Raw genomic sequence first — 20059 nt, forward strand, 5'->3', positions numbered from 1 at the left:
GATGAGACGGTATCAGGACGAGTCATCTGGTGGGCGGCTGGGCTTTAAAAAGAGGACAATTTCAGTTTGGCGCCAGTCCTGAGGCAATAGTTGCTTCTCGAGGGCCTCATGTATTGTTTCCAATAAGTACGGGCCCAGCGTGGCCATATGAGAGCGAAGGAACTCCATAGGGAACACATTGCGACCCGTAGCTCAACCTGCTCCCATCTCGGTCAGCATAGCTGTTGATTCATCTATTGTAATAGGGGTGTCTAATTGGTCTCTCATCTGGTCTGATAACCGCTGAGGGGGAATATCCCGTATGAACTCTGTTATGAGATCCTCCGAGAGCTGTCTCTCTGGGTGTATAGAGTGGAGAAATTATGAGCAAATTCCTCCACCACTGCTGCAGGGGATGTATGAAAGGCAAGTCACTACCCCTGATAGTTGAAACTGTGGCTGGGGCTTGCCTGGCTTGACAGAGTCTGTGTAACATGTTGCTGGATTTGTCCCCCCACTGATAGATTCGATATTGAGACGCCAACCAGATTTCTTTTGCCTTCTCTGTAAGGTGATGGTGTAGCTGTTGTTGCGCAAGGGACTAGTTTCTCAGAAGGGTCGGATTAGGATCTAGCGTGTATTGTGTCTCAAAGGATATACTCTGTGTTAATTTATTGAAATATTACAAATGAAACACAATTACCAGAATTTACATCAAAAACAATCTTTGACCTAGAATAACACCCTAAACTATCCAAACAAAACAAATTTACAACTTTCAAGCTGAAAACGTACAAATACATGATTCTGAAAATGACCAAGTTAGAAATATTTTAAATAATTAAAAAAAAAGAATAAATTAATCTTCCGAAAAAAATTCATCCTGCATCAAAACATACAACCCAAAATAAAACATTAATTTAAAGGGGCAAGGCGATGGGAAACATGGCTGCTTGAAATAAGAACTCCATGTGATGCAGCTGCTTCAGCTCAATCCAGCAAGTCCCCCGGCACAATTCGCAGGCTGAAATACCAGTCAGTGGATGGCTTGATTGTGCCTCTGTGAAGAAGGTGTGGCAGCAGACTGAAGATGGTCAGGTTATTTATCCCCAACTGAATGGGCAGTGGCAGGGGTGCCCCTTGGAGTTCCAGCACTAACATTGTTTTTGACATTTGTTGACATTGAAGGCAGCCTGTGCTCACGCCGCCGTGATGTTGGAGCAGCTGGTCTCACCAGTCTGACAAGATGGCCGATTAGGACCTTGCTTCTGAAAATGGCGTTGAACGCCTTGAGATAGAAGTGAACGTGATCACAATTAGACCCATCTGCCATCATAGACCGTTTTGGTGGTACATCTTCTAACCGACAAAATAACATCCACCACATCTCTGAGCAGAGCGACACTATCTAAGAGGATGGCCCTGCCCTCTTGCTCTACGCCCTGCATAGGATCCCAGACTCCTTTTTCAGTACTATCGAGGGGGAACAATGCAGCCTACTGTGGGAGGGCGGTAAGCCTTGGATAGCATTGCACAAGCTACAGCGCAGGGTATACGAGGGCGGGCTAGTGGTCTCGGACATTCGGAGCTACTAACTAGCGTCCCAATAGGTGAACATTAATGGCTGGGTCTTTGCGCCACAGACAGAACCAACATATAGGATAGATGGATATGTGATGGCGAGCGAAGGGCACCTAGCGGCCCTCTACCGTATGCAACAGGGGAAACTGCTGCTACCTCACACACAAGAGGTTGTACGAGCGTGACTATCAACCACTAAGCTGCTGGGGTGGGACTCGAGTTTGACTTAACACACAGAACTTTGGGAGAGCAATGGACTAGGCGATGTGGGGCGCCTGCAGGGATTTCACAGGTGGAGCCTGATTGGTCTGGACACCATCAGGGATGTATGGCGGGGTGGGAGATTGCTCACCTTCATGGAACTCAAGACTGTATATCAAAGGGCTGGCACAGAACAATTCTGTTGCTTACAATTAAGGCATGCCCCACACCGCTACATACCAGAAGGAGAATCCCTAACTGACTTTTCCCATCTAGAGGACCGACTACTACTCGACCCTATGCTAGAAAAAGCAACATCCCTAACCTATTGGAAAATTATGAATAATCTGTCAGATCCCCTAGTCTCACTGAGAGCCACCTGGGAATCTGACCTGGGGCTACTGAAAGACGACGATTGGCAGGAGGTAATCAAGATCCCTGGAGAGGTTGCCATTTGGGCAAGATTTAGATTGATCCAACTGAGAGTCCTGCACAGATCATACACCCCTCAGACGCTCCATCACAAACTGGGTTGGTCGGACTCAGACCACTGCATCAGGGGGTGCGGAGGGACAGGTTATTTCTTCCATATTATCTGGGAGTGCCCTAAAATACAACGCTACTGGACTCGGGTCATGGGAGTGATGTCTGAAGTGCTGGGCACACACATACCTCTAGACACTCACTGGCACTTACTGGACATCACAGGTAAGACCAGGTGGTCAGCTCACATGAAAACCTGGCTCGCTTGGCCTTAGGGGTGGCCAAGCGCAACATATCCAGATTGTGGGGGCACGGGAACCAGAAAAGCTCTCCAGCTGGAAACAAGATTTAGATTGGTGTTGCCTGGCAGAAAAAGCTGTCTACCAAAGTTGGGGATGCCCCAAAAAATGGGGGAAAGTATGGGGTCCACAGGAAAAGTACAGATCCTAGATAGACGAAGATATGATTGCTGGGGAGGGAGCGAGCAATAGCCCCACAAAAAACAACTGGGGGACCGGCGATCCCTCTCTGTTAAATGTAATATATCCTTGTTCTAAGAACTGCTGATAGCACCAAATGTGGTCACTGATTATGATGATGGGATGTTTGTTTGTTTAATAAAAAGAATTTAAAATAAAACATCCACCACTTCAGAGGGGAAAGAGACAGAACTCAGGTTGCCCCATTCAATCTCCAGACATGATGGTGCAGGCTTTAGAAGTTTGGGTGTAGAACCTGGCCCTGCGAAAGGAGACGGAGACTGAGCGGAGGGCACAATGAGAGGTGAAGGAGGTCTGTGTACCACACCCTTCATGACTAATCCAGGGCTATTAATATGATTCAGGCCCGGTCTTTGGGATTCTCCCTCAGCACTGGAGAAATCAAGGATAGGATAAGGGGGAAATGCGTAAAGCAGCTGGAAGACCCAATTGAAACACACCCCATATGCTCCCTGCAATGAATACTGGAGGCTGCAGAATGACGGGCAGTGCGTGTTATCGTGAGTGGTAAACAGGTCTATCTGAAGAGTCCACTACAGCCAGAAAATGTGCTGAACCACTTTCGAACGGGGACACCACTCGTGATCGGCTGAATATTGCCGGCTGAGGCTATCCACACATAGATTTAGAACTCCCAGTCAAGTTATTTGCCATGATGCAAACTTGATAGTCCTGAGCCCAGGACCAGAGTCACAAGCTTCTCTACAGAGACAATATGACCCCACTCCTCCCAGTGTGTTTCTGTAACACATTGCGGTAGTATTGTCTGTCAAGACTTGAACTGACTGACCGCAAATGGAAGGGATAAAAGCCTCGAGAGCTACGTGTATTGCCCGCAATTCTAACAGATTGATATGCAACAACCTTTCCTCTGGACAGCAAAGTCCTTTGTCCTCTAGATCCCCCCAGATGAGCTTACCTCTCTTGGGTAGAGGCAACCGTTATTACTGTGGCCACTGAATGTGGAGGGTGAAACAGCTACCCTTGAGACAGATTGCTGGGCACACCTCACTACTGCAGGTCTGCTGCAGTGTCTCTGGAGATCATTGCCTACTATTGAGATCTCCATTGCGCTAACACCACGGCACCACTGAAGCCAGAGTGCATGGTTGACCAACAGAATGCAGGAGTCTAACAGAACGAGCACGTGCAATACCTTCAGGACTGGAACTAAAGCTCTTTTCTGAAACAGCAGAGTCATAGCCTGAATGTCCTGAATCCTCTGAGGAGGAGGGAAGGCAAGATTCACTGTAGTGTCCAGTACTGCCCCTATGAACAGGGTGCGCTGAGCGAGTCTAGGTGAGACTTGCACACATTTATTGAAAAGCCCAGGCTGTACAACAATTGCGTTGCAAACTGCAAATGGCGAAACACCATCTCTGGCGACTTGGCTTTGATCAGCCAGTCGGCCAGATAAGAGAATACTGGTATTCCCCACCTTCTGAGATGTGCCACAACCATTGCCATCACCTTTGTGAAAAGCCATGGTGCGCAAGTTAGACCAAACAGGAGGACCACAAACTGATAATGTTGAGACCCCCACTACAAAAAGGAGATACTCCCTATGCGATTTCAGAATGGGTATGTGAAAATATGCATCCTGAAAATTGATCAAAAACATCCAGTCTTCCTTCTCCAGCTCAAAAAGCACCTGTGCCAGGGTCAGCATTTTAAGCTTTTGCTGTTTGAGGAACAAGTTCAAAATCCTGAGGTCGAGGATCAGCCATAAATGACCATCCTTTCTGTGAATCAGGAAGTATCAGGAATAACATCCCTGACCCCGTTGCTGTTCTGGAACCAATTCCACTGCACCCTTCTGAAGAAGAGTTTGTACCTTCTGTTTTCTGAAAAAAAACCTTGTTGGGGAGGAAAGGGAGGGGGACACACCTGGAAGGGGAGGGCATACCCATTAACTACGATATTTAAAACCCAAAGATTTGTTGTGACAGACCTCCAGTGAAGCAGAAAATAGGCCAATCGTCCTCCCACTGGGAAAGCATGCTCTAAGACTGTGAAGCTAGGGCTGTATTCCTGCAGATTTGGCCGGGGAGGAAAAAGAGGAGGAAGACGATCGTTGATGGGCAGTTCCACACTGACGACCTCTGCCTCATCCCCTATAGCTCCTGTAAAGAGGAATCTATTCTATTTTCCAGAATTTGTAAAGTGCATGGTTACCCAAAATCAGGATTGAAGGACTACTGCTGTTGCTAGTACTGACTTCTCCCTTGACCAAACTCCCAAAACCTAAGGCATTGTCTATAATCCTTAGGTTGGGACTGAAGGCCCAATGACCTCGCATTCGCCTTGCTTCGCTTAAACCTCTCCAGAACAGAATCAGCCTTGGCACCGAAACAGCCTTGATCCCTCAAAAGGCAAACCCAGCAATGTCGCCTGTATATCCAGCGAGAAGCCTGACCCCCTCAACCAGGCATGTCTCCTTGTGGCAAAAGAGGAACCCATTACCCTCGCCACAGAGTCAGATGCGTCCAGGCCTGACTGTATCACCTGATGGGCAGCAGCCTGAGTGTCATTCAAGAGTTCAGAAAAATGTTCCTGGAGATCCCAAGACAATTTTGGTACCACATCCCTTGCTGACTCCAGTACTCCAGTAATGCATGAATATAGCACCCCAATAGACACATAGCGTTAGTGGATATCAGGGCCATACTACCAGAAGAGAAGACTCTCTTAGCCAATTGCTCCATTCTTTTCGAATCCCTGCCAGCTGGAGTTAAAAGAATTAAAAAACAACAAGAAATCCTTGGGTCTGGGATACCTGGGCAAACAGACAGAGGCACTTACAGGTTATCTTGCGGAGCTTGTGGGGGAATCCCTTTAAGGACGAAACCCCTCACACACCGAAGGTGGCATGCTTCATCATCTGGGATTCTCCTCTTGGCGGGAACGCCTAGTCCCACCAAGGGCTACGACTCGCTCTCTGAGGGGAAGGAGCTCAGGGATGTTTTATTCCTAATCCGTTTAGGATATACTAAATCCTGCAGATGAGAGGAGCAAGGATGGCTTGTGCTGATAGTGGGCCGGAAAGCCTCCTAAAGACTAAAAAAGTGGACCCATGGGGCAAGCCGGCATACCAGATGGAGTTGCAGCCCTTGCAAAAATGTAGCATTTAAGAAGGTTAACGGATCTGACCCCGGAGCCAGGAACACCGGATACTCCTGTTCTTATCCAGAAGGCACAGGCGGCGGCTGTGGAACAACCAGATCTAAAGCTGGCTCCGGTTAAGGGCGTCCAGCTGGAGTCACAGCTCTTGGAGTCAAATGTGATGCCAGAGCAAACGCAGGAGATCTCACCTAATTCCCCATGAGTCCGAGGACCTGGGAACATCAACTCTGGTGTAACATCTCTTGAAGAGCGATGGCAAGAGCTATGACGTCGCTTCTTCTTGTGCTTCTTTTTGGAAGTTTTCGAAGAGTGAGGAGACGGTGACTCCGATCGAGGCTGAGACCATCAGCAACATCTCTTTTCCTTTTTTGCCTTTGCCATAAATAGTTTTGCCACCCTTTCCTTCAAGGCTTTCGGATTCATCCACTGACATGACAAACAGGCCTCAACATCGTGATCTGGATAATCATCGTGTGTGTCAGTAATCGACATTTGACCCTCGCATTCCGGTTTGGATCCAGACTTACTCAGAGGAAATATCTTCACTTGCAACATCGTTGAACCTATAACGATGGAAAAAATCTCTTACAATTAGGAGAGCCTCGAAAAACCGTTAGACGTTTAAGGCGCGGAAAAAAGGGAACTGATGTCAGCCCGAGAACGAGGTCTGCTTATGGCTCCAATGATGTCCCACGGAGTTGCGTGCGGAGCAGTAGAAACTTTATAGATTGTAGACAGGCAAACATAGTTTTATATAACATTTCAATACCTCCTACTTAGCCATACACGATACAAGCGGACTAGTGCCACATGCGGGCGTATTTGCAGTGCTGCTATGAGAAGGTAATTACCAGGTATACATGCATGTTTGTTATACATTGTGTTAAGCATGTAAACACAAAATTGACCCACTGCAGAGTCTTGCTACACGTCCAAGTGGCTAAAAAGGACTGTAAACTAAAAGTTAGATCGTGTATGGCTAAGAAGGAGGTATTGAAATGTTATATAAAAACTATGTTTGCCTGTCTGCAATCTATAAAGTTTCGCCAATTCAAAGGCTATTGCAGGCGGTATATACCGGGTGTCATATCGAGTGAGAGAAACTCGCATTGTTTGTTTTCAACATTACAGAAATAAGTACTTGAATATCATTATTTTGTTTTACACTTTGTTTTTACATTGTTTGCACCAAGGTATCATGTATTTATTGATTCAAAAGCATGAGTCTGTGACCCGTTCCAAAATGGCTGCTATGTTGACAGTGTGGACCAGGAAATGCGAAAGTACTTCTTTTATGTTTACATATCTGTATAAATGCACGTTTGGTTAAAATGCATACATCGTGTGAGCAAGACACTTTTTCGTGTCGAAACGCGTAGCGAGTGTTTATTAATAAATAATTGACCTCCGAGAGTGCGTTTTTCTTGGACAATTCGACATTGGTTTAACCGGCTTTGGGTTCGCCGGCCAACGCACCACCTGACGAGGGATTGATCCCAGAAGGACCCGATTTTGACTGTTGCTAGATATATATATATATATATGTATAGAGAGAGAGAGAGAGAAAAAGAGAGAGAGAGCGAGATGTATATATAAAATTTTATTTGGAATTCAGAAAGACACAAAAACATATTAGTATCAAAACTAATCAGAACACGTTACTCGGTGATGTGCAAATGATAAATATTTGAGAAACCTGATTGCAAAACATTATCGTTAGTATGCCGTGTAGTTTTATCAGTACTGCATGTCAGTTTTTGCGACGATTTCAATGGAAAGTGTGCTGAATGCAAATAACTTTAGTAACATATTTAGTAAAAGTGAACATTGTCAAGCATGAACCACACCATGGTTTAGTAAGATATGTAGTAAAAGTGACACTTTTTAAAGATGAACTGAGAAACATTCCTGGCCTGCCCTGATGAAATTGCTGTTAGTGCACTAAGAGGCAAGTCAGGAGTCATGTGTACCTGATATGTGGACAGGATTTGTATTATATGCAAAGGAAAGGTTTAGTCAATTAAATAAAACAAGAGTTTTCGTACAGCAGACATGCTGAAAGTAAATATTTGAAGGTGCTCTCATGTGGCTCTGTAAAATGAGATATTTGCCCAGAGTAACACAATTTGAGACTAGATTATGAGTCAAGAGCATTACAGTAAGGTCAAGTAGATTATTCAAATTACTAGACCTGAAGGTCTGGTAACATTTTTATGATTTTTCGAGACCTGAGGAGTACTACTTCAGAAACTCATAAAGGTCTTTGTAAATCAGCATCCTCATCTCTAAGACAAAGGTGAAACATTATTGTGTTAAGAAAGATATTATGATTTATTGTATCCAAATTGGCAGACAAATGGTATTTCCGTATGCCACTGCTTGGTCTATGCTTTTCTATTCTGGCTCAGTGGAGAACAGTTGCGGTTGCATACCTTAATATTTTAGATCCAAATACACATCCGATTTACCTAATTGTCATCTTAGAAATTACAAAGGCCCTCAGTAGTTATCTTACAAAGTGCCTTGTTTTCACCTGATTTGACTAATAAGGATTGATTAGAGAACGAGGATGGAGCGTTAAAAGGAATATTGATTTATTTGTCATGAAGGAGTGTTCGCCAACTAAACTATTGAGGCCTAAGAAGCAGACTGGTATCCTATATGTGGGTCACAGGGTTCATGTTGAGCAGTTCTTTCACTTGATATGTTGTGTTCACTGAGTTTCATAGTCCTTATTTATTTTTTCTTCTTTGGACCTTTTATTCGAAGATTCCCCGCTCTGTCTGCAGTGAGAGCTGCCTTCCAGGGTCCCGCAAAGTCCCAATAAAAGAGAAGCCTGTCTGCTGCTTTGACTGTGTACCCTGTGCAGAAGGAGAGTTTTCCAACATGACCGGTAAGTGAAACCTTTACATCTAACATCGCCTATCCAGAATAGACATATATAGCTCTTAAAATTCATATACAGTAAAGCAGAGCCACAGGGGCCTACTTCTAATACACGGATACACATATGAATGACAGACTGCATGTCAGCAGTGCGATGGGATGTAGGGTTCGTAATCCGGTGCAGAGGTCTTTTTTGTGGTGATAATAGACTCTTTATTTCTTTTTTTTTATGTTTGAAAAGCTTTATTTCAGGAAGATAATAGTACAAAGATATCAGCAACAATACAAATACAGTTAAATAGCATAAAATGGCCAATATCATAAGCAATGAGCAAAAGCATTTTATAAAGATTTTTAAGGGAAAAACAGGAGAAAGGGGGAAAGGGGAAGGTGGAAAAGAAATAAAGAGGAAAAAAGGAAAAAAGGAAATGATGCAATGCAATATGAAAATACAATAACATGCTTTAAAAGTAAGTGCTGTAGGCGAAAACAATAGTCAAATAGCAAATACAAGAGCAAATATAACAAGAAATAAATCCTGTAGTGATATTGCAAGCAAAGAAGATGTAAATTCCTCAAGGCTGGTCAAAATTTTCTGCATTGGTGCATGATAGTTTCTTACGAACCATCCGGTCCAGATAAGAGGTAAGCGGTAACCAAAAGAGATCCCTATTGTGGGCGGGATTACAGGAGGAAGCAAAAGCAGACTCTTTATTTCTAACCATGGTAAACATTAAAAACCGTGACTACATGCTTTCACAAGCGAACCAGACATATAGGTGGGGTGCTCGAGTCCAGTTGAACTCCTTTCACAAACTCAGCATCTCTGTATAGATCATGTGAATATTCAGATATTTTTACAGCTCTGCATTGATTCTTCTGCCTTTCTCTATAAGGGTTTTCCTGGACTCCAGAAGGAGCCAGGAGAGTTTCTGATATGTAGGTCTGACTGTTCATCACTTTTTTTGTGGTTTTATCTTCACTTTTGGTACTGAGAATTAGTTTTGCTGATATTTTATTTTTCTGGCAATGCATATTCTGTTCTGATTTATTTTCTAGCGAACATTGGGGCAGATTTATGTTTCCTGGCGCATCCCTGCAAATCAGCAGGGATGCACCAGGGAAGATGCGTCACGCAAGTTTGCCCTTGCGCCACCGCAGATGCGCCGCATTTACAGCGCAGTGCATTGTGGCGCAAGGACAAGCAGATGCGTGACGCATCTGCCGGCGTAAGGTTGGCGCAGTGCTGAAGTTGCGTCGCAAGCGCGATGCAACTCCAGCACTGTTCCAACCTACCCTATCCCTAACATGGTGCGTCACGCCTTACGCCTGGATTTGACGCACCAGCGTCGGAAAAGTGACTGCGTGAAATCTTGTAGATTTCACTGCGTCACTTTTCCGAGGCTTTTTCTGACGTAACGCCCACCCTGCATACATTAAACCTGACGCAGGTTTAATGTGGCGCAGGGCTTTACAACGTGACGCATCTCCCTAGATGCGACACGTTGTAAATCTGGCGCAGGATGGCGCTTGCTTTGCGCTGCCGCTGCATCACAAAAGTGACGCAACGGCAGCGCAAAAGTGGCGCACGGGGCTTGTAAATATGCCCCATTGTTTTGCTGTGGGGATTCTCTGGTAGGAGTAAGAAAATCCCTTACTAGCTGACTGACATTGGCAGTTTCTGAACTCTGGTGCACTGCTGTCCAGTCCCAAGTGTGGGCATTCTGACCCCAACAACATGGTAAACTTGGATAATCCTAACTAAAATATTTTACTTTCCAGTAAAGCCATAACATATGGTTCGGGAAAATACATCAATTGACATTTAAGTGCCGCCTGGTGACTGCAGCACATGCTGTGCCATCCACTGGTCTGACAAAGGAGAATATTACTTAAGTATTACACTTGTAGCCTGACTGCTGCAACCTTTAGACCTGGAGGTGACCCGCTACCCTTTTTGACAGGAATGTACCCTAGTAAATATTAACCCCTTAGACGGCATTATGGCCCACAAGTTAGGAACCCAATTATTTTAAAGAGGGACATGCAAGAAATTAATGCTGGCATGTTCCTACAGTGACTGCTCCTATGAAGAAAAAAAGTTTAGATATATTATTAACTCTACTATCTTTAGTTTGGTACAGATACATTATTTTTCTAGTTTATTTTCTGGAAAGGCATTCCAAAATTTGTGACTGTCATCTTGGAACAGTAAATAAAGGATAAGGTATATACAAAATCACACCAAGATATTAAAAGATAGCTGCTCACGCATTGGCTCGTGTGCTGGAGCACAGTGACTATTTTGAAACTATATTTTCAAAAGTACACCAAACATCATTCCAAGGTGGCTACTCGTTTATGTGCATGTATGTGCAGGTACAATTCCATCCTTGGAATTTTTTACTTTGAACAAAAACCATTCACAGATGTCTGCTAAGGCATTTTCATACATACGCATGTACAGGTGGCTATCATGGAATGGTTTGGGCTGTAAACTATGCCTAAACAAACAAGGATTATTATTTTAGTCAAATAGAGTAACATTGGCTGAAAATGTTGTGGAAGACATTTTTATAACTTTAGAAGTATTGGCACCTCTACATCTTCTATGACAGTCAGTCCCTCCCAAGACTTCTGTGATCAGATTGCCTCTTTTCTGAGGAAACAATAACTGTGAAAAGAAACCCAGTTTCCCATAAAACAATGCTTTTTTTGTCCTGAGGGTGGACCCCTCGGGAAATAGTGAGCAGTCCGTGCAGGGTGACGGCCCCAGGGCCATTCAGGGCTACACTCCAGGGGGGGCGGTGACGTGTGGCCCTACTCCTTTGTTATTCTTGGGCCTGACACAGGGAGGTGGTACTCCCCGGGACCCGTATCAGCCATGCAGAAGGTTGCTGCATGCACCCCCTCATCATATATATTAACATATGACCCAGAGACCTCACCCACGTAGGGGCTGAAAAACAAACAAGCGTGGGAGATTGCGCTTTTTTTCCAATTTTGCTGCAAATCCGTGACTTCACCCTGAAATCGCAGAAAAATTGAAAAGAAAAATTATTTTTGGCCAAGACGGAGTCCCTAGGGAACCCCAACACCAGGCCTAGAGAGTCAGGGTATTCCTACGCTGTCCCCTTTCCTTTATTTGCAATTTTCTTTTGGGACTTTGCTGAATCCAAGTTCCAAAATGGCTGCCAACACTCCCTGGTTGAAGTGTTGGCAGCAAATAATATCTCAGCATGAGATATACAAATTTGTTTTTCCTGCAATATCTCAAAAACTACTGAACGGATTTACACAAAATCATACAAATAACTCTTTCTGGACCAAGATCCAGCTTTCTGCCAAATTTGGTGTAATTCTGTTCAGCGGTTCGGGCAGTAGTCGTGTCTAAAATCCCTATGAGAAATTGCATGGAGAAAACGTGCTTTGGGAACCCCACCTCTTTTGCTGGGCCCCCATTCGACAAATCACCCCAAAACATTCCAGGCAGCAGCTGAACTCAGGTGCGTGCTTGTTTTGAAAATTTCCTGAAGATTCATCAAACGGCGCTAAAGTTATTAGCAAAACTAAAAAAGCTTTTCCTGTGGAAAGTAGGCCCTAACTATAACTACCAACTTGCGACGTCAATAGGTGATATATATATAATATATATATCTATATTTAAATCCTGAAAAACCTGAGAGCCATAGTAAATTCTGATCCAACTTATCCTGTAGTTCGACACTTTAAACAGTTCCACAACAACGATCTCAACTGTCTCAAATATTTTGTTATCGACTTGATACCTAGGTTGAGGTGGGGAGGTAAACGAGAAGCACTGCTTAGACAACTAGAAAGTCGATATTTATTGTATCTAGATACTAGAATGCTCAATAGGTTAAACCTTGCGGAGGACTTACATCATTTTTTGTGGAAAATAGGGAGAGGAGAGAGATAAATATTATCAGCAATAATGATTGATCGTGTAACTGTGAACAAGTAAGTAACCTAACCGCAATGCTTTGAATGTTGTAAACATGTTTATGGAAACAGTTGTGAGATAAGTCTGACCACAAATACTATTATTGTCAGTTTCAATATATTCTGCTATTAATTTTTGCATTTCAGCACGTAATGCACTTTTAGCACATATGGTTCTTTATTACAAAGGAAGGAGACCAAAAGAGACTACATAGAAATAACAACCAATTACACAATTTGGATTTTACTGTTGAATCAAAACATTGCCTAGATCAATACCTATTTAGCCAACACATATAGAATTGGCTAACAAACAATGCGTGAGGTACCTCCCAATTTAGTTTAAGATAGCCACAAGATAGGGGTCAATGAAATATCATTGTCCAGTGGCAATTTAATTATGAATCATGCCAAAGCTCACTTTGGGCCCAATTGTCAAAGTATGAGACAACTAACGTATAAAATATTCTTTTTTCAACAAAACATATTTTGGATATCAATAGTGTTTAGGTCGAGCCTCGATCAACCTGTTGTATCCTCTTCTATGGGCCCTGTCCCACCCACTGATTGCCATTGGTTGTTATCTGCGGCATTCAGAAATGCTGACCTGTTATTGGGGCATTTCCGTAAAAGTCCCTCCTTTGCGTGTTTAGCTCTCTTTCTGGCAATTTCACTCAGAGAACATTTTGTATGGCCATCACACAGTACAGCATGTGATGGCTCCTCCTCCTGTATAGACATTGCAGCCCCATACACAGCTTGGTTCCCTCCCACCTCACTGTTCCCAGGTGCAGGCTTTTTTAAGTGCTCCTTGATTTTTCTCATAGCTTGGCACGGCCGCGCCTTTGGTTTATTATGTTTTTTAATTTGTTGTTTCTTTGTGTTCGTGGAAAGCAGGGTTTCTTGTTTAAACATGTCGCTTTGCTTCCAAACTATGGCATTAGATCTAATGAACAGTGCTTTTTTTTATTTGCATTGCAGTGCAGCGCGCTTTCACTGTTAACAATAGCGGCCTTCTCCATACCTCCCGGCCCCGTCCTCCAAACCTTCCATGTTGCCTCTAGATTATAGCGTTAAATAAACAGTGCTTGTTTGTTTTTACAGTGCTTGTTTTTATTTGCAGCACGCTTTCACTTTTAACAATAGCGGCCTTCTCCATACCGCCCGGTCCTGCCCTTCAAACCTTCCATGTTGCTTCCAGACTATAGCTTATAAACAGTGCTTGCTTTTATTTGCAGCACATTGCAGTGTGCTTTTACTTTTATATACGGCCTTCCCCATACAGCCCGGTTCCGCTCTCCAAACCTTCCGGGGCTCGGTCACTTCCTTGCAGTCTGCCTGCTGAAGTTCCTCGGCCCCACCCCTCTGCCAAGCGCATTGTTTACCTTTGCATTTTATGGAAAGGGATGTCCTGGTCTCCGCTCACAGCTCCTGCTTTTGGCCTCCCCCCGGGCACTAGTTACCATATGCTGTAACACTTCATAAATCCCAGACACTGGTCTACATTCTTTGTGTTCTTCCTTGACCACATTTAAAATGCATTTAAAGCATTAATTTGTAGCTATTGTTGCAGGCACAACAGCTACGTACTTCTTTCATCGCATTTCCCTAACCCTAATGGCATTATTGTTTTTTTATTTTATCTTTTATGAATGCAGCTACAAACTTTCCTAAACGTATTTACACGATTTTTTTTCCTAGCTAGTGTTTCAGGCATCACAGCTATATATCTTTGTGTGAATTGTTTACACGCCCCAGCAGCCACGGCCGCTGCAGGTAAGAGGGATGGGATGGTGGGGCCAGGTGAGGGGGGGTTTCGAGATAAGACCACAAGAGAAAATGCATTATTTTTTTAATTTTCCCTTGTGGTCGTCTCTCGAAATCCCTCCTCACCTGGCCCCACCGCTCTTACCTGCAGCAGCCGCAGCTGCACCCCTGGCTCTACATGCACAGTAGCACAATCTTTACCTACTATAATACATTTCTTTTACTGTTTTGGGTTTGTTTATATGGCACTAGGGGTCTCAATGCACCTTCTCATACTTAAATGCCTCCCCAAATATTATGCATTTGAGTGTGTAGCTATGGACTTCCCCAACTGTCTCCGGTGACTTTTTATTAGTCCCGGGTTGTAACTGCACTTTGATATACGTACACCATATAACATTGTTTAATTATGTTACAGTGCGTACCGGCTCTTTAACCCCTTCGATGCTCATGACGGAATGGTTCCGTCATGAGCATCAGTACCCCTGTGCTCATGACGGAATCATTCCGTCATGAGGCCAGGGGCTCGAAATCCCTCTGCTGCAGACAGCAGAGGGATTTCTATTTCACCCCTGTGACCTTATGAGCTGGGGAAGAGCATCCCCAGGCCCCCTCCCTGGTTTCTGTGCCATGAAGATCAGCGTGCACGTCGCGCTGTCGTCATTGCACAGAAACCGAAACTTTCTATCTCAGCCCCCCGGTAACCGTAGGAAGACGGGAGCGGTATCGTTGGAAAGGGGAGAATCTCCCCTTTGCAATGGTACCCCTCCACAGTGGATCCCTGCTTGGGGATCGCTCCAAGAGGGTGATCCCCAAGTAGGGATCCACCCACTAGACACCAGGGAGGGGGGATCGGCCCCTTGGGCAATGGCCTTCGCTCCCCCCATAGAGAAATGGGCTAAATTCAGACTAAAGCCCACTAAACGCCAGGGATTTTTTTTTGCACCATTTTTTTAGGGTGGGGGCTGCCCGAAACGGGCACGCCAATGCCCCCACCCCTCCCCCACAAAAATTACAGCCTTTCTGCCCCCCTGGGGCAGATGGGGGCATTAGCCCCCAATCTGCCCCGCCGGGGTGAGGCAAAAAGCCCACTAGACTCCAGGGTTTTTTGTGGACAAATTTGAATTGGGGTGGGGCTGCCCAAAACGGGCATGCCCATGCCCCCACCCCCGCAAAAATTACAGCCTTCCTGCCCCCCAAGGGGCATATGGGGCAGTAGCCCCCAATCTGCCCCCTGGGGGGGGGCAAAAAGCCCACTAGATGCCAGGGATTTTTTGGGCAAATATTTATTAGGGTGGGTGCATTATTTTCCCGTTTTTGGCAACCCAACCCCAATTAACATTTGCTCAAAAAAATCCCTGGCATCTAAAAGGCTTTCTGTCCCCCCTGGGGGGAAGATGGGGTCATTAGCTCTCAATCTGCAGCCCCGGGGGCAAAAAGCCCACTAGACGCCAGGGATTTTTTTGGGCACATTTTTATTAGGGTGGGGGAATTGGCATGCCCGTTTTTGGCAAACCCCACCCTAATTAAATTTGCTCAAAAAAATCCCTAGTGTCTAGTAGGCTTTCTGTCCCTCCTGGGGGGCAGATGGCGGCATTAGTCCCCAATATGCACCCCAGAGGGGCAAAAAGCCCACTAGTCGCCAGGGATTTTTTTGGGGCAAATTTGAATTAGGGTGGGGGCTGCCCAAAATAGGCATGCCCATGCCCCTACCCCCATATGGGGCAGTAGCCCCCAATCTGCCCCACCGGGGGGGGCTAAAAGCCCACTAGATGCCAGGGATTTTTTGGGGAAAATTTTAATTAGGGTGGGGCCTGCCCAAAATGGGCATGCCAATGCCCCCACCCGCAACAATTACAGCCTTTCTGCCCCCCCTGGGGGAAGAAGGGGGCAGTAGCCCCCAATCTGCCCCCCCCGGGGGGGGGGCAAAAAGCCTACTAGACGCCAACGATTACACTGGCTTTTTTTATGTGTGGGGGTGGGGGCTACCCAGAATGGGCGTACCAATGCCCCAACCCCCCAAAAAATAGCCACAGTGTTTCTGTGCCCCTTGGGGGCATATCGGGGCAACCCCACCCCCAATATCCCCCCCAGGGCGGCAGAAAGCCGACTAGGCACAGATTTGTTTTTAGCAATATGCCTACCTGTCGATTTTGGGCCCTAGCGCAGCTGGCACATAGGGAAACCTAGCAAACCTGTACATTTTTGCAAACTAGACACCCTGGGGAATCCAGGATGGGGTAACTTGACTGGCTCTCGCCAGATTCTGTTACCCAGAATCCCTTGCAAACCTAAACATTTGTCCAAAAAAACACATTTTCCTCACATTTCTGTGGTGAAAATTTCTGGAATCTGCGTGGATCCACAACATTCCACCCACCCCGGGTTCTCCAGAAAAATGGAACTTCACTTGCGTGGGAAGGCCTAGTGCCCGCGACAAGAAACGGCCCAAAACGCAACGTGGACACACCACATTTTCACAGTGAAAACTGACCCTTTTTTTGCAAAGTGCCGAGCTGTAGATTTTGAACCCTAGCTCTGCCGGCACCTAGGGAAACCTAGCAAACCTATACATTTTTTAAAACTAGACACCCAGGGGAATCCAGGATGGAGTGACTTGACTGGATCTCACCAGGTTCTGTTACCCAGAATCCCTTGCAAACCTAAAAATGTGTCTAAAAAAACACATTTTTCTCATATTTCTGTGGGGGAAAGTTCTGGAATCTTCATGGATCCACACATTTCCACCACATAATTTTACTACACAAATACAATGCACACCACACACAAGTACACAACTAACAAATACAAAACACACTTAATTCCACTACACAACACATACATACACTACACTAAAAAACAAAACACATGCATATAAAACAAGACCATTTACGTCAACTTCTCTAACTTTAAACAATGCAAGACCTATTGCATTGAAAATGCTTGTTTATCCAGTTGTTATAGAAGCGTCTTAATATCATGCACACATATATATCTATATATTGTTTTAGAGATTTTGTTAGGTGAATCAACTCGTGCTTATGTATTATGAATATTTATTTTTATATGTATTCATGTTTTACCTGCCAAAACAACATATTTTCTACATTGTCATTTTTTACATTGTAACATTTTACATTGCAATTTATTCTCTAATTTCGTGGTTGTAATATGCATTTCGAAGGACGTGACAAATAGGACACGAACCTACAAGGTAGTCTGTTTTCTACAGCTGAACAAACAATATTTCCAGTGATTATTGTTTACACTGAATCACGTGGGTTAGCTGGTAAAAATAAAAAAAAAGACGCTTCTAGAAACAATGTATATGTGAGCAAGGCCAGGCAACTCTGTAATTTAAATAAATGCATTGATGAATTTGGAGTCTGTGCCTGAACTTATTGAAGGATTCTGGGATGGGACTTTGGATGATCATATATCTCGCAGATTACTCCTTCTCAATGCGCCCTTTTCCACATGCGCGAAGAACGAGCACGAACCACTAAAGTAAAAAGTAAACATTTTTCTGAGGCATTATTTGTACAAATGACCTTAGAAACCAAGGAGGATCTCAAAAGGTTCCCATCACTGTAGGGATGTTGGTTTTTAATGGAGTGGAGTGTGACTATCTAGCCTTGATATTCCAATTCTAAGTGTGTCTCATTGATGAAAAGTTAATTGTAAAAACCATATAGATTTATTCAACTTATTATCAATAAGTTTGTTGTCTAAAGTCATAGGTACATTATAGTCTTATAGGTAAGCTATAGTCCAAACTTATAGTTAGGTGAAATGAGTAATGGGTAATTGGCTCAGATATTGTAGTGCCTGAGTGGCTACAATATTTTACTACTTTGATGGTATCAAATCAAATGATTTGTGTTTTCTTTGTGTGTAATTGTGTTTTAAATTCTAAATAAAAATATAAGTGTTGCAGTTTGAATATAAACATTGTGGTTGAAGTATTCACATTCATATTAATGAACAAGGCAGGCAGTTCAGAAACATACCCACATTTCATATAACTATAATCAATGAAATGTGCCAAATGTGGTTATGAAATGAGTGCACTGTGATAACCAGACTTGACATAAATACTCAAGCAAAGGTCTAAAATGTGCAGCAGAATTCAGTCTATTTCTTCTCAGCAATATCTTCTCACCATGTAATGCCTCACAATCAACAATTAAAATAAGTGAAGTATTAAAAAGTGTTTCATTATTTTATTGTAGACATGGAAAACTGCCTGAAATGCCCGGAGGACCAGTGGTCCAATGATAGGAAGGACGGCTGCATCCCCAAGGTCATAGTCTTCCTTTCGTACGGTGATAGCCTTGGAGTAAGTCTGGCTGCTATCGCCATTATGCTCTCTGCGGCCACCCTTGGAGTACTGGCATTCATTGTGTACCACCGCAACACCGCAATAGTGAGGGCCAATAATCGGGATCTCAGCTACGCACTCCTCGTCTTCCTAATGCTGGCCTTTCTATGTTCCCTCCTATTCATTGGACATCCAAATATGGTCACCTGTATGATCCAACAGGCATCATTTGGGATCATCTTTACTGTTGCTGTGTCCTGTGTATTGGCAAAAACCATCACTGTAGTCATTGCCTTCAATGCAACCAGACCTGGAAGCAGGTTAAGCAGATGGCTGGGACGTCGGGTATCTGGTGCTTTTGTAACTGTGTGTACACTGGGGCAAGTAGTGATATGTCTCTCTTGGTCACTCACCTCTCCACCACACCCTGACACTGATATGCAGTCTGAAATTGGGAATATGATCCTGCAGTGTGCCCCAGGGTCTACAGGTGCCCTCTACACCGTGATTGCTTACATGGGCATGTTGGCATTTGCCAGCTTCACTGTGGCTTTCCTAGCCAGGAAATTACCCGATAGATTCAATGAAGCCACGCTCATCACATTCAGCATGATGGTGTTCTGCAGTGTCTGGGTCTCCTTCATCCCTGCCTACCTCAGCACCAAGGGCAGGTACATGGTGGCCGTGGAGATCTTCGCCATCCTGGCTTCTAGCTCTGGGCTTCTGGGCTGTATATTTATCCCGAAATGCTATATTATTCTGCGTGGACAAGTTGTCGACAAGAAAACACATGCTACCTTAAAGATTCACTTGTAGGCACACTTCGGATGTTGTAAACTGAGACACCATTTCATATTGCAGCATTTTTAGAGGAATCTAAGAGGGCATTTAAGTTTAGACTCAGCAAGATTTAGTTCAGAGTATACAAGATTAAAACAGCACCTGTCTCCTAGCCCAACTTTTTATATGTTTTCATTTAGGTTTTATAAATCTACATTACTATTCTCTTATGAGCTCAGCGAAAACAATGTGAGAGTTTTCAGCAGTGGCCTGTGGCATATTGGCCGATGCGGTTGTATATGAACTCTTAATTGCTTTAACAAACTAAACAGGGGTACATATGCAGATGGAAAATATGCTTATGGAACCTGGTACTAGCAGTCTACCCTGCCGTGCAATGTAGAGAATCTGAATTCATATGTATTATGTAATCATCAGTTCACTTTGTACTAATGACGCTTGGTATTTCTAGGAT

General features: G+C 44.2%; 1 protein-coding gene across 1 annotated transcript in view; it reads left to right on the top strand.

Moving 5' to 3' along the window:
- The window catches only part of LOC146863800 (vomeronasal type-2 receptor 26-like), a 76049-nt gene extending 56429 nt beyond the window's left edge, over positions 1-19620 (top strand). Inside the window, exons 4-5 of the mRNA XM_085636863.1 lie at positions 8637-8760; positions 18716-19620. Of these exons, the coding sequence (XP_085492989.1) occupies positions 8637-8760; positions 18716-19620 (1029 nt within the window). The remainder of the gene's footprint in view (positions 1-8636; positions 8761-18715) is intronic.
- Positions 19621-20059: the final 439 nt, after the last annotated feature.

The sequence above is a fragment of the Triturus cristatus genome, chromosome 2_1 (genome assembly GCF_964204655.1).
Source record: "Triturus cristatus chromosome 2_1, aTriCri1.1, whole genome shotgun sequence".
Lineage (NCBI taxonomy): Eukaryota > Metazoa > Chordata > Amphibia > Caudata > Salamandridae > Triturus > Triturus cristatus.